At 45.6% G+C, this 27,339-nt stretch overlaps 1 protein-coding gene across 1 annotated transcript in view; it reads left to right on the top strand.

Annotated features, from left to right (window-relative positions):
* The window catches only part of KPNA4 (karyopherin subunit alpha 4), a 121,858-nt gene extending 97,390 nt beyond the window's left edge, over positions 1-24,468 (top strand). Inside the window, exons 16-17 of the mRNA XM_078667012.1 lie at positions 6,591-6,685; positions 22,593-24,468. Coding sequence (XP_078523138.1) covers positions 6,591-6,685; positions 22,593-22,691 — 194 coding nt within the window. The 3' untranslated portion in view covers positions 22,692-24,468. The remainder of the gene's footprint in view (positions 1-6,590; positions 6,686-22,592) is intronic.
* The last annotated feature ends 2,871 nt before the right edge of the window (positions 24,469-27,339 follow it).

The raw sequence follows: 27,339 nt of genomic DNA, 5'->3' as shown, positions 1-27,339 counted from the left end.
CAGCGCCAAGGGTAGAGGCAGAGGCAACAACAACTCCCGTTCCTCTGCCACCAACAAACAGTGACTCCCTGTCACTGCCCCCCGACCATCCAACACCTGTCGGGGGGGAGACTCCAGCGGTTCCTGCCAGTCTGGAAATCCATCACCACAGACGGGTGGGTCAGGAAACTTATCCAGTTCGGCTATTGTTTGGAGCTAACATCCACTCCACCCAACATACCACCAAAGCACCGTCCTATGTCAGCAGAGCATTTGCACTTATTGCAGCAGGAGGTTCTTGTCATGCTGCAAAAAGGCGCAATAGAACTCGTGCCAGTGGAGGTAGAAGGCACAGGGGTGTATTCCCTGTACTTCTTGATCCCAAAGAAGGACGGGTCCCTCAGACCTATTCTGGATCTAAGGCCCCTAAACCAGTATATTCTCTCGGAACACTTCCACATGCTAACACTGCAGCAGGTTCTTCCATTACTCAATCAGGGAGACTTCCTTGCAACCTTGGATCTCAAGGATGCCTACTTCCACATCCCACTCCACCCATCCCACAGGAAATACCTCAGGTTCACCATTCTGAATCGGCATTACCAATTCAAGGTCCTTCCTTTCGGGGTGACCACAGCCCCCAGAGTGTTCACGAAATGTCTGGCGACAGTGGCGGCGCACCTCAGGAGACAAAACGTCCATATCTATCCTTATCTGGACGACTGGCTGGTTCAGGCTAGTCAGACCAGCAGTGCGCCGCCGACATGTCCCGCACCATTCATCTCCTTCACGGTCTGGGCTTCTCACTGAACTATCCGAAGTCGCACCTTCGGCCAGCACATGTGCGGCAGTATCTGGGCGCAACGATAGATACTCTGGCAGCCCCGGCTCAGCCAAATTCAGTGAGGATCGACAACATCCAGTCGCTAATTCAAAAGTTCAGACCGCAACACTCACTTCCAGCGAGAGTGTTCATGCAGTTGATAGGCATGATGGCCTCCTGCATCTTCATAGTCCCGCATGCGAGGTTACATATGCGTCCGCTCCAAGAATGCTTGGCACATCGGTGGACTCAGGCTCACGGACAGTTGAAAGACCTAGTGTTGGTGACCGGTCAGGCGTACAACTCTCTGCATTGGTGGAATCCACACAACCTTTGCAAGGGCCGACCGTTCCAAGAGCCTGTGCCACAGATTATCCTGACGACGGACGCATCTCTCCAGGGATGGGGAGCTTATGTACTCCACTACACGGTGCAGGGACTATGGTCGACGCAGCAAAGGAAGATGCACATCAACTACTTAGAACTGATGGCAATCTTCATGGCACTGAAGTCCTTCAAGGTACATCTGTGCAACAAGGTTGTGTTGATCCGGACGGACAACATGACGGCAATGTACTATATCCAGAAGCAGGGAGGTACACACTCTCCACAGCTCTCTCACCTGGCTCAGAGCATGTGGAAGTGGACCATTCAGAGGAACATCTTCCTCATGGCGGAACACCTCCCGGGCAAGGACAATCAGATGGCGGATCTGCTCAGCAGGTACAGCCACCAGATGCACGAGTGGGAGTTACACCCATCAGTACTCCACCCGTACTTCCAGCAGTGGGGTCATCCAGTGATAGACCTGTTTGCCACAAGGGAAAACGCAAAATGCCAAAGCTTTGCCGCCAGGTTCCCTCACCCACAGTCGCAGGGCAATGCGATATGGATGAACGGGACAGGCAGATTTGTGTACGCTTTCCCCCAGCACCTCTCATACCGCTGGTGGCAAGAAAGCTAAAGCAACACTCTATGACGCTCATCCTGGTTGCTCCAACGTGGGCACGCCAACCATGGTACACCACGTTTCTAGAACTCTCCGTGGTATCGCATCAAAGGCTGCGCCTCACACCCAGGCTCTTGACGCAGAACCATTGCGACATTCAGCACCCAGATCCGCAACAGCTCAACCTGGCGATCTGGCTCCTGAAGTCTTAGAATTTGGCTACCTTGACTTGCCTCCTGAATGCATGGACATCATCCGGGAGGCGAGGAGGCCCACTACCAGAGCTTGCTATGCAGCAAAATGGAAGCGGTTTGTCATTTACTGTACAGAACACGACATCAACCCGCTAGATGCATCCATTCCTAATATCATCGGCTATTTGTTACATCTTTACAAATGCAATCTAGCATATGCTTCCATTAGGATACACTTATCCGCCATAGCGACTTATCTCCAAAACAGGCAGCATCTCTGTTTTCAGGGTGCCTGCCATTAAAGCCTTCCTAGAAGGGCTAAAGCGGGTCATCCGTCCCAGGACCCCGCCAGCTCCTGTGTGGAACCTCAACGTGGTCCTCACCAGGTTGATGGGCCCACCTTTTGAGCCTCTCCATTCCTGTGAGATTCAATTCTTAACATGGAAAGTGGCTTTTCTCATTGCCATTACCTCTCTACGGCGTGTTAGTGAGCTACAGGCGCTCACTGTACAAGAGCCATTTATTCAAATTCATTCCAACAGGGTAGTGCTGCGCACTAACCCTACATTCCTTTCTAAGGTGGTTTCGCAGTTTCATGTTAATCAAACCATCGAACTGCCCGCATTCTTTCAGAACCCTGAAACAGTAGCAGAAAGGATGCTCCACACTCTTGATGTCAAAAGAGCGTTGATGTACTACATTGATAGGACAAAAGACTTTAGAACAACACAACAGCTCTTTGTTGCCTTCTCAGCCCAGCACAAAGGCAACCCCATTTCCAAAGCAGGTATAGCCAGGTGGATCGTTAAGTGTATTCAGATTTGCTATCACAAGGCTAAGCGCACTTTAACGGTCCCTCCCAAAGCCCACTCCACGCGCAAGTTGGGGGCCTCTATGGCTTTCCTTGGTAATATCCCTTTGGAAGATATTTGTAAAGCAGCCACATGGTCTACACCACATACCTTTACTAAACATTACTGTGTAGATGTGCACTCCAAGCAGCAGGCAGCTGTAGGGCAGGCTGTTCTTAAGACACTATTTCAGACTTCTGCAGCTGGCACAGGCGGCTGCCGTTAATGGAGGGACTGCTATGTATTCTATGCTATAGATATGAATTCAGCAGCCCACATGCCTCGAACTGAATATGCTACTTACCAGTATGCATCTGTTCTTGGCATGTAGGGCTGCTGACATTCATATCGCCCGCCCTCCTCCCCGGCGCCTATAGCGGCTGCAGACTTTTCTTGCATTTACTCTTAGGCATGGCCATCGCTTACACTATTACACTCCATCTTTGCCACAATGGCTAAAAACAATCTGAGGATGGAGTCGATGCCCATGCGCGCTGTAGTCCAGGGGAGGAGCCACCTATCTCGTGATACTTCGAAGACTCTTCCAGGACAACAATGTGCAATCATCCGGACCCAACACTAGGCGGCGATCTATGCTATAGATATGAATGTCAGCAGCCCTACATGCCAAGAACAGATGCATACTGGTAAGTAGCATATTCATTTCTAATTCCCAAAAAGGCCAGTTCCCCGAGGCCTATATTAGACCTCAGATTAAACCTCTACATTCAATCAGATCACTTCCACATGGTCACTCTCCAACAGACACTTCCTCTCTTAGAACAAGGCAACTTTATATCCCCTCTGGACTTAAAGGATGTGTACTTCCATATTCCAATACATCCCGCTCATTGCAAATACCTCAGGTTTGTAATAGTTTGGCAACTTTATCAATTCATGGTACTTCCTTTCAGAGTAACTACTGCTCCCAGAGTATTTACCAAATGCCTAGCAGTTGCTGTGCATCTGGAAAGACATCATGTTCACGTCTTCCCATATTTAGACCACTGGCTTATTTTGCAAAGCCAGCACTCTCTCAAAGTGCCTACAGCACACACAAACCGTACGCTTACTGCACAACCTCTGATTTACAGTCAGTCTGGCAAAATCCCATCTTCAGCCCTGCAATACACAAGCATATCTAGGGGCCACTCTAGATACTCAAAGCTCTAGCCTATCCCAATCCAACCAGAATTCACAATATTCAGGCTCTCATTTCCAAATTTCAACCCAATCACTCATTACCAGCTCGTGTGTTCACGCAACTACTAGGAATTATGGCATCTTGCATCATGATAGTTCCTTATGCTAGACTGCAAATGCGTCCCCTTCAAGAATGCTTAGCACGTTAGTGGAATCAGTCTCACGGTCTAATAACATATCTGGTGTTGGACGGCCGCAGTCCTCGCTCTCTGCAGTGGTGGAATCCACACAACCTTCCAAAAGGATGGCCTTTCATCGACCCCATTCCATAGACCGTGCTAACAGCAGATGCATCGCTCACTGGTTGGTGAGCTCATCTCCAAACTCACGCAATCCAAGGATTGTGGAGTCTAAAGGAAAAGCTTCTCCACATAAATTATCTGGTAATGTTAGCACTATTTTTAACACTCAAAGCCTTCCAAACTCACCTTCTAGGCACAGACATGACCGCAATACAGAAACCGGGAGGAGCACACTCTCCAACTGTCACACCTTGCACAAGACATTTGGAAGTGGGCCATTCTTCACAAGATTTCTCCTAGCGGAACATCTCCCTGGAGTGGACATACCTCTCAATCTTACGATCTGGCACCTGAAGTCCTAGTTTGGTTCTCTAAATCTTCCACCAGACTTTATGAATATTATTAAAGAGGCTAGAAGACCTACTACAGGAGCTTTTATTGCAGCAAATTGGAAGTGGTTTGTTATTTATTGTAATAACAACCACGTCCTTCCCATTTCGAAATCTGTTATCGCACGATGGATAGTTAAATGTATTCAGATGTTATGCAAAAGCGAAGAGAACTTTACCAATTCCCCTAGAGCGCATTCTACTTGCAAACTGGGTGCTTCTATGACTTTCTTAGGAAATAGATCTGTAAAGCTGCAACATTGTCTACACCACACACGTTCACACAACACTATTGTGTAGATGTTAGCCAGACATCAAGCTAATGTAGGCCAGGCAGTTTTACATACACTATTTCAAACTACTACAACAGCTACAGGTTAGCCACTGCTTTGGGCGATTACTGCTGTAAAGTCTATGCACAGCATGTGATCTACAGCTCACGTGCATCAAACGGAAAATGCTACTTACCCAGTATGCATCTGTTCTTGGCATGGAGAGCTGTAGAGTCACATGTGCCCACCCACCTCTCCGGTTACCTGTATCTGTTCCAGTACTGTCTTACTTAGATAACTACACATGGACATCTCTATTCTACTTTTACTTGCTCTATTCTCACCCTCTGCGGGAAAGCAATCTAACAATGAAGTCAATGCCTATGTGCACTATCACCGAAAGGACGAGTCGCCTACCTCGTGACTGGAAAGACTTCGAACAAAAACAAATTGCAAAAGTCCGGGCCCAACACCAGATGGCGATCTATGCATAGCATGTGACTCTACCACTCTACATGACAAGAACAGATGCATACTGGGTAGGTAGCATTTTCCTTCCTTCACCAAGCACACCTTTTGATTCAAGCCTTCTTTGAAGAAAAACACATTGTAGCTCAACCCTAGATGATTGGATTATGCGGCGCTTGTAAGACGATAGCACTACGTGCTACAAACGAATGCTTGCAGATTAACATTTTCCTTCTACTAAAATCTCTAGGCTTGATCTTTCTAGGATGAAACACTACAGTTTCTGAGCATCTGTTTTCTCGAGGCACCTAAGCAGCTGAAGCCATTTTTGCCTCTTGCAATTCCAAAACCTATGACAATAGATAAGTTCAGGCTTCATGCTCATTCTACAAATAGCATTACGGTAAAATGTCCCTGTTGCAGACATTTGGAATACCTAAATTTCGCCTACTTGCAATAAATGCTTAGTGCAGGCATTCATTCCTCTCTGGACTAGTGTCCCAGAAAAGATGCTGCTTTTGTCTAGAAAGTTCTACACAACCTCCTTGCTTTAATCCCGGTCAAGCATGTGCATTCTTTCCCCAATCACAGCATTTACGCATGCGTGCAATGATTGTCAACTAGTTGGGGAACTTGTAAGGCAAAATTAGCTTCATGGTAATTCTGAAATACTTAATCCTTGCTCTCCATCTTTGACAGCCCTTATTAGGTCACCCCTTAATTACCAATCTTGGTTACCTTAGGTTCATAGTTTTGAAAGAATGTTCACCTGGAACCAGCTTAATGATGATTTTGACCTATTTATGGTAAAAGGTGCTACTTTCCAACAATAGCGGAGCACAATGACTTTAAAATTTTCAGTAAACCTTTGAACCCCTCATTGATTGTAGAAATGCTTCTACAATAATTATGGCTTTCGATGCATTCAGCCAGATTTTGGTATTCTATATACTAATAGAAAAATGCCTTGTTTAGTTTGAAACTGTCTGTTTGTGTAATGATTTGCCTATGTAGCAGTGCAGAGGATTTACAATGGGGTCTGAACTATATCTTTAATTTGTCTACTCCTTTGTTATACAGTTGGTGTGCTATATCCACTTCTTTGAGAACACCAGTGGTAAACATTAGCATTTTTCTTAGTTTGATAACTTATCTGCTTTACAGTGCTAGTTTCTTTGAGTATTTTTTTTTACTGTTTTACAAATATGTTTACCTTGTAGGACTTGAAAAGATAGAGCAGCTGCAAAATCATGAAAATGAAGATATCTACAAATTGGCATATGAAATCATTGATCAGTTCTTTTCATCAGAAGATGTAAGTAATATTTAGTTCCCCATTTGTTTGTTTTGCAGATTGATAATGACTGGTGTATTTCAAAAGTAGTAATTTCAGATGCTGCTGTAAGTGCAATCCTGGTCGTTGAATGAAGGGTCCATGGCAGTATTGAGATACTATGTTCCTAGTAATGGTCTTCGTTTTGAAGCGTGGTAGTCAAGGGCTGCTGTCTCAAAACACAGGGAGGAAAACAAGTGATAAGTGGAATACTTTAATATGAGATACTATTACTCAAAGATCCACATGCCAGCATTCCTTTTTCATGCGGCCTGCCCTCCGTGGGCAGAAACTGAGTTCCTACATGTTAATGGCATGATTGCAAATATATTTGGTAAAATGCAGTTAACCAGTTTGAAAGCCAACTGAAACTTGGAGAATGCTGCACCATGCCAATTCTTGATACCAGATCTGGAGTAAGGTAGTGTCTTGTACCTCATCCTCTTTAGTTGTGGGATAATCATTTGTCAAAGCCTTGGTTCTGAATAGAAATTGTTGAAAGCTAGGTCTGTAGCGCATGTATTAGGAAATTAATTTAGGATAGACTTATTATGTCTGTCAGTCAATCACTTTTATTCGATTTTTTTTTTTTTTTTTTTTTTTTTTTAAATCACAAAAAGACATAGGATATAGATCATGAAATAGACAATAAAGTACAACAGTAAAAATAACTACATAATATATATCATACATCAGACCAACAGATTTCATTAGTTCTTAAAAAATATATATATACACAAGTTATACATCGTACTACATTAGCCTGAAAAAAAGGTCGATTCACGTAGAAAATTTAAAACATCTCAATTTGTTAAAATATGTTAAAATATTTCGTTTAAGATTTGTCCTTGTCTTCCTTTGTTACGCCTTTTGTTTATACGGACTCCTGCTACTAGAAAGTTTGCGACATGAAAAGTTATTCGTGCATTGTGCAAAAGTTGCAAAAATAAGAGTGCTGGCCTGACCTGTAAAAAGCCAGCCTCTCGAAGAATTGGTAAAAGATATTTTCTCCTGATTTGTGCGTAATGATCGCAGAACATAATGAAGTGTAAAGTGTCCTGAGATGAAAAGTGATCACAGTCACAAGGACTTGCGTTATCAGGTGTATCCCACCTAGTATAGGTGCCTAACAAAAAGTGTATCAAATTTAAACGAAATCTAGTTAAAAGAAAACGGTGGAATGGTTTATTAACAAAGACCAGGTATCGTTCTGGGCCTGGGACAGTAATGAGGGCATAATTTTTTCTAACAGTCGATTTTTTTTAAGCTCCTTTTCCTCCCGCTCTGCTATAAAGGAGTTTATCAATGATGTTTTTATCATCATGACATCTTCCTTTTGAATGCTATCGGGGGAGTAGAAAAGATCAATGCGTCCCACATGAGATAACATAGTTTTAACATAGGTCAGCCATGGGATCTTTAGGGCTCCATCCATGGCCAAACAATCTTTGAGGATTTGATGGTTTAGGGACATTTAGCCAAGATTTTAGCCAGGAGATAACAGGGGCAGATTTTATGTAGTCTGAAACAAACCCAGTGCCTAACTCTGAGTGGATGGTAAAAGTGGGAGTGGACTGGGGGACGGAAAGTAGTGATCTAAAAAATCTATTTTCCGCCCTCTGGATATTAACTGGGTTTGTATATCCCCATATTGAGGCTCCATAGATGGCGATTGCTAAGCATTTGGCTTTATATACCTTAAGAATGGCTTCCATTGGGCGTGACCCCATTCTTTTAGCAAATTTCAAAAGGGCTGCAGCGGATCTGGTGACTGCATTTGATTTGGACTTGTGTTGAGCGCCCCAGGTTCCTTTATCATCAAAGATCACGCCCAAGTAGGTAAAGGAAGAAACCCTTTGTACTTCATTTCCTGTGCAACTAAAAGTTATGGGTTTCTTTTTCCTGCCCTTGAGTCCTGTGATCATGACTTGGGATTTGTGTGTTTATTTTCAGATCTAACGAGGTCCTAAAATCCCCAAAGGAAGCCAATAATTAAGTGCCACGCCCGTACGGGCCAATAGGACTGCGTCGTCCGCGTACAGGAGGACCGGGATGTTAATCTCTCCTGCACGCGGGACGTCGGCCCCCAGGGTGGAGAGCACTGGCTCAAGTGCATTTATATATCCGGTGAAAAGGAGAGGGGCAAGGATACATCCTTGCCTCACCCCTCTCTGTGATTTAAAAAGTCCAGTGCATCTTCCATCTTGAGTTACTCTGACAGAGGCCTCTAGTCCTTGGTGAAGGTCTGCTAAAAATCCCACCAGTGGTCTCTCCATACCCATTTCCAAGAGGACTCCCCACAGCCTTGACCTGTTAACCAGGTCAAAGGCTGAGGAGAGGTCCATAAATGCCATGTACAGAGCCCCTTCTTTCACTGTTGTGTATTTACTAATGATCAGATGCAGATTTAGGCACTGATCCAGTGTGCTTCTTTTGGGCCTAAATCCGTATTGGGCATTTGATAGAATTCCCCTGCCTTCTAGCCAAGATGTTATCCTACCCAAAATGACTCTGCCCAAGATCTTAACGGCAGAGTCTATTAGGGAAATAGGTCTGTAGCAAGCAGGATCGCCCTTTAGGCCCTTTTTAAAGATCGGTATAATTATTGATCTTGCCCAAGATTGAGGAAACTTATTTTCTCTTGCACAGTTAAACACATTTGTCAAAATCTTGGCCCAAAATTTGGGTGCCGCTTTATATAGGTCCGCGGGGACCCCATCAGGGCCCGGTGCCTTGTTCTTAAGTGTATAGTTTATGGGTTTTTCTACATCCTCAGGGTCGAACGCTTGAATTAGCTCCGTGTGAGAATGAGTAGGGCAGTCCTGCGTGTGGCCAGATGTAGGCTGACTATAGATATTGCCAAAATGGGATAGCCACTGCTCATCGGGTATAACACATTCCGCGGCGTGATTCTCCACCCCTGAAAAATAGGGGTGATTAATCACCTCCCAGAATTTGGAGCTATCCCGGAGGACCTCAGGTGATTGGCGATCCTTCCATGCTTGTTCTTTAATCTGCTTCTTCCGGGCATAAATGGCCTGTTTGTATGCCTTCCTAAGTTGGACTATGTTTATTTTATTTCTTGGTATCTCTTTTAGTCCCTTTAAGAGGGCGGAGTGAGCCCTGGAGCAGTTGGTGTCAAACCACCGTTTACCTCTCTGCCCCCTGGGTTTAGCTTTAAGCGTTAGGTCGTTGTTTACTTGCTGGCATATTAAGTTAAAAGCCTGTACTGTGCTATTAGAGGCAAGAGGGTCTAAACAAATGCCAACCTCCTCTTCGACCTTTGCTAATACCTCTTTTAGGAAGGTAATCGGGGTCACATTAGACCATTTCAACCTTCTGCCCTGGTCTTTGATTATCAAATCAGTCACACAACACGTGATAGATTCTTTGGGATCTTTAAAATCTAATAACCCCCCCTGTGTGACCTCTAATACCACAGGATTATGGTCACTAAAAATAGTCTACTACCCTATAACGTAAGATAGAAGCCAAAATAAAGGATGATATAAAAATATAGTCTATGACCTAGCCTGTGTCTTTCCCTTTAAACGTTAGGGATCTAGGGCCTATTGGCCAGCAACTTGATTCGTAAAGATTAAAGGAGGCCAAAAATTCTCCAAAGCTTCCCCATGTTTAGTGTGCTCAAAATGTATGGGAGCGAAAAAGGTGGGCCCCCTTTATCTTCCGTGATGCAGTCCATGCGGCAAGGATGAATGTTGAAGTCACCCATAATGATAACCTCAAAACTACTTTTAATTAATTTATAGCTTTCCAGAAATTCCTCAAGTGATGCTATAAGTTGATTTGTACTGACAAATTCTGGGGAATTATAAAAATTGATAAGTAGAATGGTGAGTGAGTTCATCACTGACAGTTCTACTACTAAAAAGTACGGGGAACAAGTCTCCAACTGTTTGACTTTCCCTTTCAGGTTAAGCGAGAGTAGTATAGATAGGCCGCCCTTTGCTCTGCCCGACACACTTGGTATAGCAGGAATACTAAAATGAACAAACCCATCTAGGTCAAATCTATTGGCTATATCCCACGTTTCCTGAAAAGATATAATGTCGAAGGATGAGATAAAACTCAGCCAATTCTCATCTTCGATCTTGGATCTTAAGCCTGCGATGTTCCAACTGAGAATCCTACACATCTTCTTGCGTGTCAAAGGGGAGATGTGATTGGTATCTTTTGTCTTGTGTAGTCAATCCGAGTTATCTGGGAATGACAATGATGCAAAACGATTGAATAGGGGAAAACCCTCAGTCTGTTTACCATTCAAAGTCGATGTAGGTATCGTGATTGATGGTAAGTGCTGAGGAGCAGAAACTGAAACCCTGCACTTATGTTGCATGGCAAAGTGACATGGCCCTAGAGTAGGTGTGACTCTGTTCCCAGCTACCTTCTGCGAATACGAATGAGCCTTCATGCTCCCCCGCGGGGGGTAAAAGTACCCAAAAGGGAGCGGTCTAATTGCATTAATTTTTTTAATAGGAGACCCATCCCAGAATAGTTTTTCTGCAACTTCTTTCTCAGAGAAATTAATGACAATACAATCTCCCTTAATATTCTTCTCCCCATGCCCTACCCACCCCACCCTTCTGGCCATAATGATGGAGCGGGTTATACCGTATTCACCACTAGAGTATTGTTTACACCATTCCCTAGATTTATCTAGTAGATCCCTGGTGGACTCTTTCTCATTTTGGTCTAAAAATGGGACCCAAGTTATTACTGCCACAAAGGGGGCCGCCTCAGGTGGTAGATGCAGCCTGGGAGTACTAGGAGAACTAAGGTTAGGTGGATTGTGGGGGGTATTGGAACATGCTACGATATTCTCTTGTATGGCTGGGATGGGGTTATATTGTGGCAATGACTTACTAGTACCAGACCTGACCACCTTGTGAGGTAAGATTAATGGTTGTGTTGATGGGGCATGTGTGGGTGGCGGGGGTGCGTTCACAGAGCTGGCTTTTATCGCTGTGCATTCCATGGGCTCCAAGTTATGAATCTCATTAGTCTTATTATCGTTTGCAGACAGTTGTTCTCTGGCGCGAAAATCATTAATAAATGAGTAAATTTTCTCGCACCTCTTTAGCAGCCCGACCAAACAGGTGTTCAGGCAGTCAACAATGTCTTTACCAATTTCTTCCAGTATTGGTTCTAGTCGGGCATTAATCAGTTTTTCCAGTTTATCCCCCATGAGTAAACCAATGTCACGAACAAGGTCCTGGTGAAGGGAGGCAGGAATACCTTTCCCCCCACTTTTCTTAGACTTCTGTTTAGCCTTGTTTAGTGACACATTTTGGCCCAATCCCTGGCTCTCTATGCACTGTTCCGGAGAATCATTAGTCTCTGATTCACTTGCAGGTGATGCCTCAACCAAAAAACATTCAGGGGTTGCCTCAATGGGATGTGAGGGGTCAGTGTTAGATGAGTCAGTGGCCTTTCCCAGTTCCAATTCCTTTTCAGCGTTGGCTATTTTCTGGTTAATGGCGCCAACCCCTGATGTAAGATATGAAATTATAGTGTCTGCTTTGCGGGGTACCTTAGCATCTTTAGCCCCTTGTCCCTCAGTCCCCAAATGCTTGCGCTTACCCATTAGTTCAGACAAAGGGGGTGGCCCTGCCCAGCCTCTTCTGGCCCCTGATGGCCACAGAGGCATCACCTTCAGTTCATGTTGATGACCATCCTTACTCTTCGGCATTGCAATGAACTTGGGCTATTTGATAAAGATTCCTTAAAAGATTCCGGCTGTGATTTGGTAGGGACCCCCAGGTGCTTTAATTTTTGGATCTTTCCCGAGACGGCACATGTGCTCTCATTTATGAGACTTTTTGTTAGCTTACAGCAGGCTTGGAGACCAGCCATTGCTTACCATTGGTTTGCTTCATTGTTGCTGATTTCCTTGCTTATCTTTGGGCAGCATGTGCTTTCTTCAATTCTTTGTTTGTCCTTCACCTGGAGCACGGCCTAAGTACTTCTTCCTTGCCTGGTGTCCTTCCACTGCTTATGCTTTCGCAGCTACCTATTTCTTTTAGTAGAAGAACTCCATAAAAGTGCATGTGTTTGCAGGCCGTCCCTCTTGTTGTGGATTGCCTCTTCCCACAATTCGATCACTCGCTGCGTTATTGCTTGCTCATCTCACCGCCCCTTCCCTGTTGTTGCTCACCCTTCCCACCGGTATTGTTGCTCACCCCATATTGAGGACATGAGTCCTACAAACTCAAACTATCCCACCAGAAAACGTCTACCGTTTATAAGGAATGTGCTCCCGTAAAAGATGTCCTTGTACCTTGGGATATTAGAAATTATATTAAACCATTAAATATATATGTTCGAGGCATGTGAGCTGTAGATCAAATGCTTTGCATACTCCTGCCATTTAGTACTGAGTCTGGATGTTTGCAAGTTCTTTTTCTTCGAAGAAGAATTTCCAGTCATGAGGTAAGTTGACTCCTCCTTTTGGTGATAGTGCGCATGGGCATCGACTCCATTGTTTTTTTTTTTTTTTTTTCACCATTGGGGTCTGGATGTGTATTGCTACGCTCTAGTTCGAAACCATTCTTCGGGTTCCCCTCGGTGCGCAGTCCTCTACCCACATCAGTATTGTTTCATACGCGTATCCCACTTCTCCGCGTTTCGTATGGGTTGAAGAAAATTCTATTTCGATCGAAAAACTCATGAAAGGCCGTTGGGCCTAGCCGCGTTGCTCCATCTTGCCGTCAATGGAGCGGACTCCATTAAAATTCGGTCCTATGTGCCACGCAAAGTATCTGCACTCTGTCTCACGAAGTCTGCAACTTTTGCTTATCTCCGGAGCACAACAAACAGGACTGTGACGCGTGCAGATCCTTTCGATTCAAGAAAACACTCCGAGATTGTTGGGCTTGACGACGTGAAATGTAAATCCAGAACATCAAATACACTCCACACATCTTCGGTGAAGGATCCAAGCAAGAAGAATTACATGCACAATGCGCTGCAGAGGAACAGGAAGAACCTGTATCTATTCCGGAGTCTGACTCCGAGATGGACCGCAAGATCAAGGTCCTGTGAATACCAAACACCCATTGTGTCAATACCCAATTCAACCCAAACAAAAGGCTACGGTTCCACCTCTGCCTTCGGGCTATGGTCGACACTGAGAGTTTCTAACGCCCCACCTCCAGGCTCTCTACCAAAACACGTCGCAAAGTCTTCTGGCTCGGGGCTGAAACTTTCGGGCTCAAAAGCCGAGGACTAGTTCGGAGACGAAATCCTCTACATCTAAATCGGAAACTGCTTCAGAACCCAATCCTTCCACGTCAGTCATTCCACCCTGGCACCGAAGTCATCAGTGCTGAAACCGATAAATGTTCCTCCGAAGCTACAGAATCCGATTTTCGACGCCCCACCTCCCAAATCGGACCCAAAGGGAACTTTACATTAATCCAGATACAGGACATCTTCTTTCTAACCTGTCTCAGAAGCGCAAACCTGAGTCAGAGAACATAAATTATATGATTCCTTCAAAGAGGAAGAATGTCGGTACTAGCCCCTCTCCTCCTCCACCTTTTACACCACATTCCCCTACAGATTCACCTCCAACTCTAGCATTAAAACATTTACTTATCACACCAACTAACTCTCCACCATCACAGACTGATGGAGATGCTCCTTTAAATGTTGATCCCTGGAAAGACTACAATGCTGATTCACCTACTGACAAAGTACCAGACCTTTACCCTTCATAGCCTTCCCCTCCTGACAACAATGTAGGGTATTTAGAATTACCTAGAAGATTTCGGGTTTAAAAATCTCAGTAGTACACCTAGTTCTGTAGTAGGGGATCTCTGTGTATAGTCATAATCTAGTGAATAGTCCCCCTCATGTGCGGGGACCCCTGAGCAATCAAAAATAATCTCTTAAACTGTCTTCTTTGCAGTACTGCACAGACACGTATTTATTTATTCAAAGTTTTATATAGCGCGAAAAGGATCTTTGCAGATATCGGAGCGCTTTACAGAAACGAGGGGTAGGGTCAACAAGAGGGTGATTAAACCAACTATTGGGTACAATATAGTAGTCGATAGTGAGTGAGTAGCAAAATAGGATAGCAAACATGTAAAAATATAATACCAATAAACGATCAGGTAACCAATAATACACAAACGGTGCAAAGTCTATGATCCAGCAATAATGGAGTTCAGGTGAACTTGGCCATAAGGATGGCTTTTACCTACTTCTTAAAAAATGCAGTGGAGGAGATAAGTCTGGTTTCAGGAGAAAGTGCATTCCAGATCCTGGGTGCCATTCCTGAGAAGGAGCGTTTGTATGTTTTTTTCTTACGGAATCTTCGAGGTTTCAGGAGGAGATTTTTTGTGCTTCTATTGGATCTCGAGCCTCCTGATATAGTCAGCTTTTGAGTGAGGTAGTTGGGTGACTTGTGGTGTACGGCCAAGTGTGTCATACAGGCAATTTTCAGCTGTATTCTGGCTTCAACAGGCAGCCAGTTCAGGGATCTCAAGTGGGGGGATATATGCGAATGTTTTCTTGAACCAGTGATGAGTCTCGCGGCAGCGTTCAAGGAGGCTCTTAGGGGTGCGGTTGTTGAAAGGGGGAGTCCGCTGAGGGCCACGATTCCGTAGTCTATGCAAGGGATGAGTAGGCTTGTACAGCAGTTTGGAAGTCCTTAGCTGGGAAGAAGGGTTTAAGTTTCCTCGAAGTGTTGATTTGGAAATTAGCTCCTTTAGTTGCTTTGCTAATGTGCTGCTGCATGTTGAGGTTGGCGTCAAGTGTGATGCCTAAGGATTTCGCGGATTCCACAATGGTGGGTTGGACATTGAGGGCAGTTAGGTGATTGAGCCAGGTTTGGGTGATGGCGATTTTCGCAGGAGGTGAGATCAGAAGGAACTCAGTTTTCAGAGCGTTTAGTTTGAGGTGATTATCGGCCAACCATGATTGGGTGTTTCTGAGTGTGGAATTCAGAAGTTTGATGTCTTCCGGGGATTGTAGCTTGAGGTACAGTTGAGTGTCATCGGCGTACATATGGAAGTGTACATTAGATGCTTGCAGCACGGTGGTGAGTGGTTCCATGACGAGGTTGAACAATGTGGGGGATAGGGAAGATCCTTGTGGGACGCCTAAAGTTGCAGGTACAGCTGAGGACAGCACGTTGTTGATCTTGAACTTCTGAGACCGGTTATGTAGGAAGGAAGTGAACCATTTGAGAACAGTCCCGGATACACCCATTCTGGTATTTAACAGCTCCAGTAGGTTCTCATGTTTGACAGTATCAAATGCTGAGGAGAGATCAAGAAGGATGAGGAGGCAGGAATCATTGCGATCAAGGATTTGGAGGGCGTCATCAATTATGTGCGTCATAGCCGTTTCCGTGCTGTGTTTCGCTCGGAAGCCTGATTGATGAGGGTTGAGGAGGTCAAACTGATCAATGTGTTTTGTCAGTTGGAGTTGTACGCATTTTTCCAGCAGTTTGGCCAGGGTGGGGATATTCGTGATAGGGCGGTAATTGTTTAGGTCAGCCGGGTCAGCTGTAGGTTTCTTGAGTATAGGCGTGACTTGCCCCACCTTGAGGCAGTCTGGGATGAGTCCTTGCTGAAGGGAGCTGTTAATGATTTTAGTCCAGAGTTGGAGGAGCTGGGGGGTGAAGTCTTTAACAGCATTGGCAGGTAGGGGGTCTGTGAAGTGATCAGAGGGCTTCAAGGTGCCGAGCAGTTTGTGAATTGTTTCTTCAGAGTAGGTGTCAAAGGACGACCATGATGCGTTGTTTTTAGGTTGAGTGGTGGTCATGCTGATGTGGCTGGAGTATCGGCTTACATCATTTAGGAGATCACTTCTTAGGTTATCGGTCTTTAGCTTCAAGAAAGCAGAAAAGTCTTCAGTGTGGAATATCGCTTGTTGTGGTGCTTGCTTGTAAGGGTTCCATCTTGGTTTGAGTTTTGACTAGTTCGAACAGTTTTCTCGGTCGGTTTTTTGCTTGGTCCAGCTGGTGGCTAAAGAAGTCAGATTTCGAGCGCTTGATTTTCCTAAAGTAGGCATTTCTCTTGTTAAGCGTTTTAAGGTGCAGTGCGGAGGGGTCAGATCTCCAGGTGCGCTCTGCCATTCGCATAGCACGCCTGTCTTCATTGAGTTTACCATCATACCAGGGGTTCGAGTTCTTGGTGGAGACACTCTTCAGTTGCAGGGGGGCGGCTTCGTTGATTATTGAGTTCATAGAATCGAGGTAGAGGTTGATGAAGAAAGTGATAATGTGGTGGTCTGACCAGTCACAGGGTTGGATCGCCCCCAGTTGGGTAGTGTCCTCTTTAGCGATGATAAGGTCGAGGATCGAGCCTTTGTCGTGTGTCGGGCTGTTGCAGATTTGGGCGAGGTCAAGCGCATTAAGGAAAGATTTGAGACTGTTCACCACTGCGTCTTTCTGATCGTTCCAGTGGAGATTGAAGTCACCCAGGTAGATTTGAGTGGTCTGCCGACCGGCGTTGGATGAGATTGTGTCCATGAGTTGTTGGGTGAAGGTGAGGTTGTCCCCGGGCGGGTGGTAGATGACATGTAAAGAGCATACTGGTTTGCCCTCGCTAGAGATATCGAGGCAGAAGAGTTCACAGGAAGTGAGGGAGGGGGAGGTGACTTTGGTAACAGAGAGGTTGCTCCTAAAAATGCATGCAATTCCCCCGCCTGTCTTGCCGGTCCTGTCGAGTCTAATGATGTGGTAGTTGAGGGGGACTAGTATGTCCATTATAGGTGTAGAAGTTTCAGTTAGCCACGTTTCAGTCAGAATGGCTCGGTCAAGATCCATTGATATGATGAGATCCGCGATGTCGGAGGAGTGTCTTGGGGCCGATCTGCAATTGAGTAGGATGCATTTGAGTCTGGGGGTGAGAAGGGTGGTCGAGTGTTCTAGAGAGAGGGGGACTTTTCGGAGATTATTGGTGACGGAACTTCTGTTGCTTAGAGTGGGGGGGCCTAAGGGGATTTGTGAGAATTGTGGGTATGGGGTGGTGTGTGGTGGTTGTGTGTTTTAAGGGACCTGGGCCAAATGAGCGAAGGAGGGTGCATAAGTCGTGGTCCGAAAGGGTGTTGAGGGCGCGACGTGGGCGGTAGGTGTGATTGCGAGCGGGGATAGAGGGCCAACGCGGGGAGTATTGATTGAGGGTCTGTGGGGCGGGTGGGCGACTTGTTGGATGAGCAGGTGGTGGTAGGTAGGGGGTGTGTGATTAGATGTTCTTTGATGGTGTGGAGATCATCTTTGACTTGTAGGAGGGTGGATATAATCATGTCCAGAGTCGGATTGGGGATGGAGTTGGGGATGAGAGCCGTGAGCGAGTGGTTGAGTAGGGAGCTGGAACTTAAGAGAGAAATAAAGACAGATAATGCAGCCTATACATGCAAGGCTACACTGTCCAGTACTTCAACTGGAAATGCAAAGGATATTCTACCAATACCACATTTAAACCCGTCTGCCAGGTTTCACCATGGAAAACACCTCCCACCTCCACCCACCCCCCCTCCTTCACCAAATCCTTGGAATGATAGAGGAAGGACAGGACAGACAAGCCCCCATAGGCTGCCATTATGTGGCTTAAAAAGGGATACCGTGCCTTTAAGGAAACTTTCCAGAACTCTCCTGGTATCCCAGATTGCACAGCAACTCTCCATTTTCAGTTCTTTTTTTCCGGCTCCTGCTAGCAGGACCCTGGAGCATTGAGCGCTCCTTTTTTTGGGTTTATTTCTACAATTTGTGCACTTTTGAAGTGTTAGTGTGTTCACTCGACGTGCTTTTGCCTTTTCTAATCTTTGCTGGAGTTTTTCTGGTGTTTTGGCTACTTTATCAAATATGCCTGCCTTATTTGATAAATGTCCTGAGTGCTCCAGGAAAAAGGCAAAATCAGATCCTCACACGGTTTGCATCCTGTCTGCCTTCTTCTCATGTTCCTGAGGAGTGTGATATCTGCCTCCAGTTCCCTGAAGGACCTGGAGGAGACCAGGCTCCAAGGCTTGGCGCAGAGAAGGCAGCAAGGACAAGGTGGGTCTGGGCATGAAGGGGCTCCTTCCTCTGCCCGTGCGCCGGCCTCTGGGGGGGCTCCCCAGGAAGGAAAAGGCCAGTAAACGCCACCTGTCTCCGTCAACGTCAATTGCCTCTACATCGGCGTCGAAAGGAATGACCACAGTCTGTTCCCCGTCTCCCCAGGGCTCTGGATCGAAGCGCCGTCTACGGTCTACGTCGAGGGGACTGACGTTGAGACCTCAGACTAGGTCGACGTCGTGGACCGATTCGTCGTCTAGCCATCATCGACGTCGAGAGGGGTCAAGACGCTGGCGCTGGCCATCGACGCGGAAGTCAACGACGTCGAGACTAAGATCAGCGTCGAGACGGAGGTCGTCGACGCAGAGGAGATCGTCGTCGAGGGGGCGGTCGGCGTCGAGGCACCGACCGTCGAAGCGACGACCATAGACGCCGAGCAAACGCTCGTCGACGTCGAGGGGGCGGTCGGCGACGTCAAGGAGACGTTCGTCGATGTCAAGGATATGCTCGTCGACATCGAAAGGACGCTCCGTGTCCAGGAGGAAGCCTAGACGTTCTAGGACCAGGGCGGAGTCTACTTCAGCGAGTCCACGGTCGCGACGTCGCTCGTCGACGAGGGGTAGGGCCTCGCGATCACCACCTTCTGGTCAGAAGAGAAGGAGAGTGGGAAAGTCTCTGGGCTCGGAGTACTCGCAAGTCTACTCACCCTCCCAACTGAGGTTGCCTACACCTCATCCGTTACCAGTGGGTCCTCCTCCACGTACCCAGACTCCTCCTCCACTGCCCCCACCCCCTACTCCTCCACCACCACTGGTGCCTCCTCCACCGGCTTACTCTGCCTCCTCCACCGGCTTACTCTGCCTCCTCCACCGGCTCCGCCAAGGTCTATCTTGCTACCTCATTTGCCGCCGCCGCCTATGGGACCCCCTCAACCTATGCTCCCGGTCAGGCCTCCACAGCGCCCTCCTGTCCTGCCCGCGGACCGTCCGAGGCCGCAGAGATCGAGATCTCGCTCCAGACGGAGAGATAGATCCAGGAGTCGCCGTCGCTCGTCTACACGGTCCAGACTGCGCCGTAGGAGGGACAGGTTTAGATCTCGCCACACGGATTCGTCCAGTGCCAGGGACTATTCACCGACCCGGTCGGACTCCCCTCGGACGAGGGTGTCCCCGATAGACGACATTGTCTCCTTCCAGGAGGTATTGCTGCGAGGAGCGGCGAAGCTGGGCATCACACTCACGGTGCCCGCGCCCTCAATCAGTAATCTGTTAAATTTACAGAAATCTGGACTAGCCTATGCATCCACTCGCTTAGCTGCATATTTACAAAACGGACAACACTTATCTCTATTCAGAGTACCAGTGATTAAAGCCTTTATGGAAGGATTAAAAAGGATGATACCACCAAGAGTCCCACCTGCAGCAGTATGGAACTTAAACCTAGTCCATACAAGGCTAATGGGTCCACCATTTGAACCAATGCACAGGTGTCCGTTACAATTCCTCTCATAGAAGGTTGCTTTTCTCTTCGCAATTACTTCACTAAGGCGAGTTGGTGAACTCCAGGCTTTAACTATACAAGAGCCTTTCTTTCAGCTTCACAAAGACAGAGTGGTTCTTCAAACCAATCCCTTAATTTCATCCTAAAGTAGCTTCTGCTTTTCATATCAATCAGTTGTTACCAGTGTTCTTTTCTCAACCTGATTCTGTATCCGAATGAGCTCTACACAAATTTTATTTTACAAGAGCTCAACTAGATTATGTGTAAAGAACACAAGTTTGCAAAATAAAGCAACTTTTTGCAGCTTTTTGCCACCACGCAAAGGCAATCTCATATCTAAATCCGGCATTGCAAGATGGATTGTGAAATGTATCCGGACATGTTATGTGAAAGCGAAAAGAAATTTGATAAAAAACCCCTTGAGCGCATTCCACTTGCAAGATAGGGGCTACTATGGCATTCTTAGGGAATATTCCCCTAGCTGACATCTGTTAGGCAGCAACATGGCCTGCACTGCACACATTCACCACGCACTATTGTGTCGATGTGTTAGCGAGGCAACAAGCTAATGTAGGCCGGGCAGTGCTTAAAACACTGTTTCAAACAACTGCAACAAATAACGGTTAGCCACCATTTTGGGAGTAAACTGCTGTATAATCTATGCAAACCTTGTGATCTACAGTTCACATGCCTCGCACGAATAATGTTCCTTACCCAACAAACATCTGTTCTTGGCATGCAGAGCTGTAGAGTCACATGCGCCTACCTGCCTCTCCTGGTACCTGTAGTTTTTGCAGTTCTCAGTTTACATACATACACATGTACATCTTTATTCTACACTTGCTAACTCCATTCTCACCCTCTGCGGGAAAACAATCTAACAGTGGAGTTGATGCCCATGCGCACTATCACTGAAAGGAGGCGTCACCCTACCTTGTGACTGGAAAGACTTCTTTAAGAACAACAACTTGCAAACATCTGGACCCAACACTAGATGGCAGGAGTATGCAAAGCCTGTGAATCTACAGTGTTACATGCCCAGAACAGATGCTCACTGGGTAAGTAGCATTATCCTTATGTACATGTACAGGAATTTATATAGCGCAAATCACCAAGCGGTTTCTAAGCGCTTGCTTAGGGAACCCGTCCTGGTATTCCCCTGTGAGATAACCCCGGCAGGGTATCCGCAAGGTGAAAGCCAGGCATCCCGCCGCGAGGGGCCGTTGTGGAGATTAAGCAAGCTATTGCCCAGAGTCGCAGAGTGTGAACCCGTGAATCGAGTAGGCACCGGAGCGAGAATTGTCGAGTCCATGGACATTTTAGGACTCAAGACCCCGCCGAGCTGGGAATTGAACCCTGGTCCCGGGCTGACCTCTGCTTCCAGGTCTGCCTCCTCTAACCAGTGAGCCACACTTCTCCACACTTTATAAGATAAAGGGCACTTTTAGTTACATTTCAGTAACTGTGTCCTCTTTTTAATTTTTGTCAGCCCCAAGTGCGAAAATCAATAAGGCAGACCACTTTTTTGCCACAATATTTTGGATTGATCTTCACTTAATCGCTGAACAGCTCTCTCCACTGAGAGAAGGTAACTAGCGTTGACTAAACCAGTAGGTGCCACCTACAAAAGCTGTTGGTGTTTCCAATGTCAGTGTTGTAAAGCAGTGTGACTGCTGTGCAACATCATAGAGAGTTAGGGAAAAAAAGCACTATGATGTGGCTAGTGCTGACCATGTGATTGCCCTTTTTTTCCTCAAAACTTATAGCCGTGCTTAACCAGCCAAAGGCTCTCCTAGATGAGACCTATTTGCTAATGCTTGTTTTCCTGAAACTATGAGCCATTTAGGCTTGACCCATTGGAAAACTGGCTGGTAGCAGATAAGCTTTACTATGGAACCAGGGCTCTCAATTCTTTCAACACCTGCTTCCAGTATCCTGTTAAGAAGTACTTTGGATAATTCTTTTGGTCAAATATTTTAAACAAGCCTACTGCAACCACTAATGTGTTTTGTAGGTGTTTAACTTTGTCCTAGCATTGGTAGCCTTTTTCCTTTTAATAGCTGCCTTTTGTTGTCTTAATTTATAATTGCATCCATTATAACAGTTCAACAGTCTTGAGTCTCAGTTTAGGCAACTCTTACCACTACTTTTGTAAAACCTTATTTGCATTTTGTCCATTCAAAACTAGTTACACCTAGACATTCACTTGTTGCGTACTTTCCTATACGATTTAGTAACTTATGCGAATTGCCATTTGTACTGTAAATAATTATTTGCATTTTCTTTGTATTAAAAATTACTATACATAAATTTACAACTTAAAATCTTGTTCTGATGGAGGATTTGTTTTCTTATTTGCAGATTGATGAAGATCCTACCCTTGTCCCAGAGGCAATACAAGGTGGAACATTTGGCTTCAATTCATCTGCCAACGTACCAGCTGAAGGATTCCAGTTTTAGAAAGCGTATTTGGAATTTAGGGTACGGTGCAGCACTGAAATGGTTTGATCCATCAAGCTTGGCTCATGGGATCCGCTGCTGCTGCATTAAATCGGGAAAGAATTGTGCAGTTTTCATTTGGATTCGAGAAGCCCAAATGAAGTCAAGATGGCGAGTGGGTGCGAGTGAGAATGAGTGGAAAATGTAACGAAAACCTACACAATGAATGCTTATTTAGGTTGTGCAAAGGAGAAGGGCTAAAGGTCAAAGATCTTCAGTGACTGAGAAGGAACATTGACTTAGAGCGATTGTGGGGAAAAATGCAGTTATATCATCATCAAGCCTTCTAAGCATAAGAGAATAGGATACCCATAGAAGTCAAAGGAGATTGAGCCCAGGGCTTGCTACGAAGCACTGTGTGAATGCAAGACATTGAATGAATGTCTAGGCTCGAAGGTGTAGAGCCAGGCTCATCTTTCAAATGTGGGGCTTTTCAGCCATGAAGCTGACACCCAGATCTGGAGTGGCGTGTGTACGAGAGACGAGAGTATGGGTGTGGCGCTGTATGTGAACGCATGCAAGCTTGATTCGCCTTCAGGGGGCCGATACTAAACCTAGAAAATCATCAAAATGAGTTTATAAGTGTTAACTTACACTGGACATGAAAACGAAGACCGGTTTAGCAGCAGATTTTGGATAACTCTGCATCCTGTGTGCTTTTTTTCCCCTTTCTCTTCAGTTACTTTTTTTAATTTCTTATTTACATGTATGGCTTATATTTTTATTTGCTTGTATGTTGAAGATAAATTCTGTAAGGCTTCCCTGTGCATTTGCACCAGATGAACGTTTGACGTTACGAAATTTGTTCCGTATCATCAAAACTAATTGGCAAGAGCTTTGCATGAAAAAAAATGTTCCTAAAGACTAACTGAAAAAGCAGATTCCATATGGAATAAACAAATTCAAGATGCTGTTTAAGAAATTCTTTTCATTTTCAAAGATACCCTAAAGATCTCTGCATGTGGTAATCTGCAACATAGTTCATTTTTAGATGAATTTTGAGTCTGTACAAATGTTTCAGTTGTGGTAGAATCCTGTGCTGTGTTTCAATGTTTCTTGTTTTCAAACTTTGTTTTCTATGAAAATGATATGGAAACTTATCAATAGAAATTTGGTGCATATGTACTGCTGAATAAAGACAAGTAAAAAGATGTGAATAGATGTACAAATCGAACTGGTCTGAACACCTTTACTATGGCTAATCTGTTCAATTGTTTTAGAATCTTTTTATCTTACAGTAGACGTAGGCAGCCACAAACTATCTATTTTGAGCCACTTTATAGAGAACTTTGTATTTTTAAAACTTGCATTTGGAGCATGCAAGTGTTTTTTAATTGGAAGATTGCCTCGGTTTTGAGGCGTTGCACACTAAATTAAAGGCAACCTTGATTAGTATAAACTAAAACTCTTAATAAGGTGGCTCATTGTAGGAACTGCTGTGCCTTCCCCTTTGAGCACAAATGTTGCATGAACAACAGTTTGCTGTTACAAAACTTACAAAGTTAGCTACCATTAGCATCTAGACCTACTTTGTGTTTTACAAGTTAAATTGTCCTGAAACACTGTAGAATGGATAAAATTATTTTGTGATCATAACTTTGTTGAACTAGAGTATTTTTGCAGCTTCCTTGTCACCTAAAACATGGTTACAATTAAACACAGTGGAAAACTAGCTTGTAAATTGGCTAGCTACAACAAAGGCTAGTCTTTCTTGGGGGGAATAAACATTAAAACACTTTTTGCCTTTGTTTGATTTTTATGCATACGAAAAGACTATTAAATGTGAAAGTTTTAAAAACCTGATCTGATATGGGTAGTCTTATCATGTTTTTCAGTATTCCCCTTTTACAGTACTGCTGTTAAATAAAGTTTTAGAAATAGAACAACATAAATCTGTTCTCTCTCCCGCCTGTAAGCACAATGAAAAAACATTTGTATTCTCTATGTTGTGATTACACTGAATGTTTTTTTTGGCATGCCTGGTTTAAATGGATTTGTTACTTATATAGATTCTTCTCAGTGTTTGACCCCTATGTCAATACAGTATTAACTGGTTGTCATGGGTACATTTCGTCCTAGATGTTGCACTATTTTATGTGAAGATCTTAACTCCAGTAAGTCTTTAGACCCATTCTTACAATGTATTATCATTCAAATGTGGAAGGTAGTCTACTTAATGTCGCCCCCCCCCCCCCCCTCACTAATCAGTCTGTTATCCAGTAACTATTCTGAAAATATTGAAAGGTAGAACTAGTGAGTGACTTATTTAAAATCCAGTAGTGGCACCATAGAATCTAAAATATGCATCCTAGGCCACGAAAACACAGGAAGGTGTAAATTACAAATTGAGATTGGCTATTGCGTTTCCAATTTCTCTTTTGTTGATTTTGTAGGGCAATGACATATAGACGGGCCCAGTCAGATGTCCGGTTGGTATTCTAGAGTAGGGGATTAAAGTACACGATGAGCCCCTTGTGAGCGGTCATTTCCATGCAACATGTTTAAAATCTCAGCAGATTAATTTGATAGTCCATGCTGTTCCTTGCAATGTTTTCTTCAGCCTCAAAAGTGGTATACTGGTGGCCTGCTCATGAATACATGCCAGGAGTGATGAGCAAACACCGGGGACCTTCCTTGTCGCTTTATTATGGCACTGTCTCTGGCATAGCAAAACCAAAGGGGATGATGGATGGAGTGTTGAACAATGCAAGCACTCACCTGATCTGGGTTTAATCCACCATCATTCTTAAGCCCACTCTGCCACCCCAGTTCAGACATGGCCATATGCAAATCAGTCTGACCCTGTGCCTCATGGGAACAGTCCAGCTTGAACTGCCAAGCCATGTTTTCTGTAGACCGGAAACAAGCATCCTGGGACCGGTTTCTGGCTAATCAGCCAGGCTAGCTTGATTCCAGTGGCAAAGTGAGCAAGGGACCCACGTCTGGGCATACCCTGCCAACTTAGGGGGAACAAAGCAAAACCAAAGGGGACTGTCTCTGGCATAAAATGCCATATCAAATGAAGTTAACTTATCTCCCAAAGGGGGGAAAAACTAAAATTCAAGGCTCAATAGGAGGGAGAGGCAAAAAAAGTAAGCGGAGCGTAGGTTCCTCTTGGGTGCGTGAATTGAGACTTTTTCGTTGAGGTATTTGGGGCCGATGTTGTGGAGGGATTTGTAGACGTGGGTGAGTAGCTTGAAGGTTACACTCTTCTTGATGGAGAGCCAATGGAGGTCTTCTATGTGTTGGGTCATGTGCTCGTGTCGTGGGGTTCCGAAGAAGAGTCTGGCTGCGGTGCTCTGGATGGGTTGGAGCTTGTGTAGCAGAGTTTTGTTGATTCTGGCATAGAGGGTGTTACCGTAGTCCAGCTTGCTGGTTATGAGTGTGTGGGTGATTGTCTTTCTGCATTTAGGGGATCCACTTGAAGGTCTTACAGAGGATGCAGAGGGAGTTGAAGCAGGTGGAGGTGACGCCATTGATCTAGAGTCAAGGTGAGGGAGTAGTCTAGGATGATGCAGAGGTTCCAAGCGTGGTCTGGGTGGGTGGGTTCCAAGGGCAGGGGGCCACCAGGAGCTGTCTCACGCACCGGGGGAGGGCCCGAGGATGAGGACCTCTGTCTTCTCCAAATTAAGTTTTAGGCAGCTGTCGCTCATCCAGACTGTAACGTCTTTCATTCCTTCTTGGAAGCTTAGTCTGGTGTCTTCAAGGTTCTTGGTGAGGGAGAGGATAAGCTGGGTGTCTTCGGCCTAAGATACTATGCTGAGTCCATGCTGTCTGACGATGGCAGTGAGTGGTGCCAAGTAGATGTTGAAAATCGTGGGGCTGAGCGAGGATCCCAGTTTAACTCTGTAGGTTCAGAGGGGAAGGGAGGGAGCCTGATCCTTTGGGTTCTGCCAGAGAGAAGGTAGCGGATCCAGTTGAGGGCGGTTCCCCGTATACCAGCATTGTGGAGTCTAGTTGCAAGAGTGTGGTGTGAGATAGTGTTGAAGGCTGCGGAGAGGTCTATAAGGATGAGGCCCCAGTGTGGCCCTGGTGCAGTAGCATGCAGATGTCATCGGTGGTGGACAAGGAGGGCGGTCTCGGTGCTGTGGTTGCTGCGAAATCCAGACTGGGAGGAGTCGAGGATGGAGTTCTCTTCGATGAAGGTCCTTAGCTGGGTGTTGATGAATCTCTTGGTGACTTTGGCTGCGAAGGGAAGGAGATAGATGAGCCAGTAGTTTTTCAGGTCCGTCAGGTCGGCCAAGGGTTTTTTGAGGAGGGGCTTGACCTCTGACCACTTCCAGTCAAGGAAGATGCCAGATTTGAGGGAGGCGTTGATGGTCCGGCCTAGTTCGGGTGCTATGGTGGCGGGGGCTCTTTGGTAGATGTGTGGTGGGCAGGGGTTTGCGGGGGCTCCTGAGTGGGTGTTCTTCATGGTTGTGGTATTGTCTTCAGTGGTGGCAGAATTCCAAGTGGTGATGGTCTGCTGGTTGTTGGTGGTGAAGAAGGGGGTGGGTCTGGCATCTGTTCGCTGTAGTTGTCATAGAGGGCCTTGATTTTCAGGTGGAAGTAGGTGCTGAGCTTGTTGCAAAGGTCTTGAGAGGGTGTGACATCTGTGGTTTTGCTGGGG

Source organism: Lissotriton helveticus, chromosome 11 (assembly GCF_964261635.1).
Source record: "Lissotriton helveticus chromosome 11, aLisHel1.1, whole genome shotgun sequence".
In the NCBI taxonomy this organism is placed as follows: Eukaryota; Metazoa; Chordata; class Amphibia; order Caudata; family Salamandridae; genus Lissotriton; species Lissotriton helveticus.
Note: the sequence above shows the minus strand (reverse complement) of the source record. Positions and strands in the feature narration are given on the sequence as shown.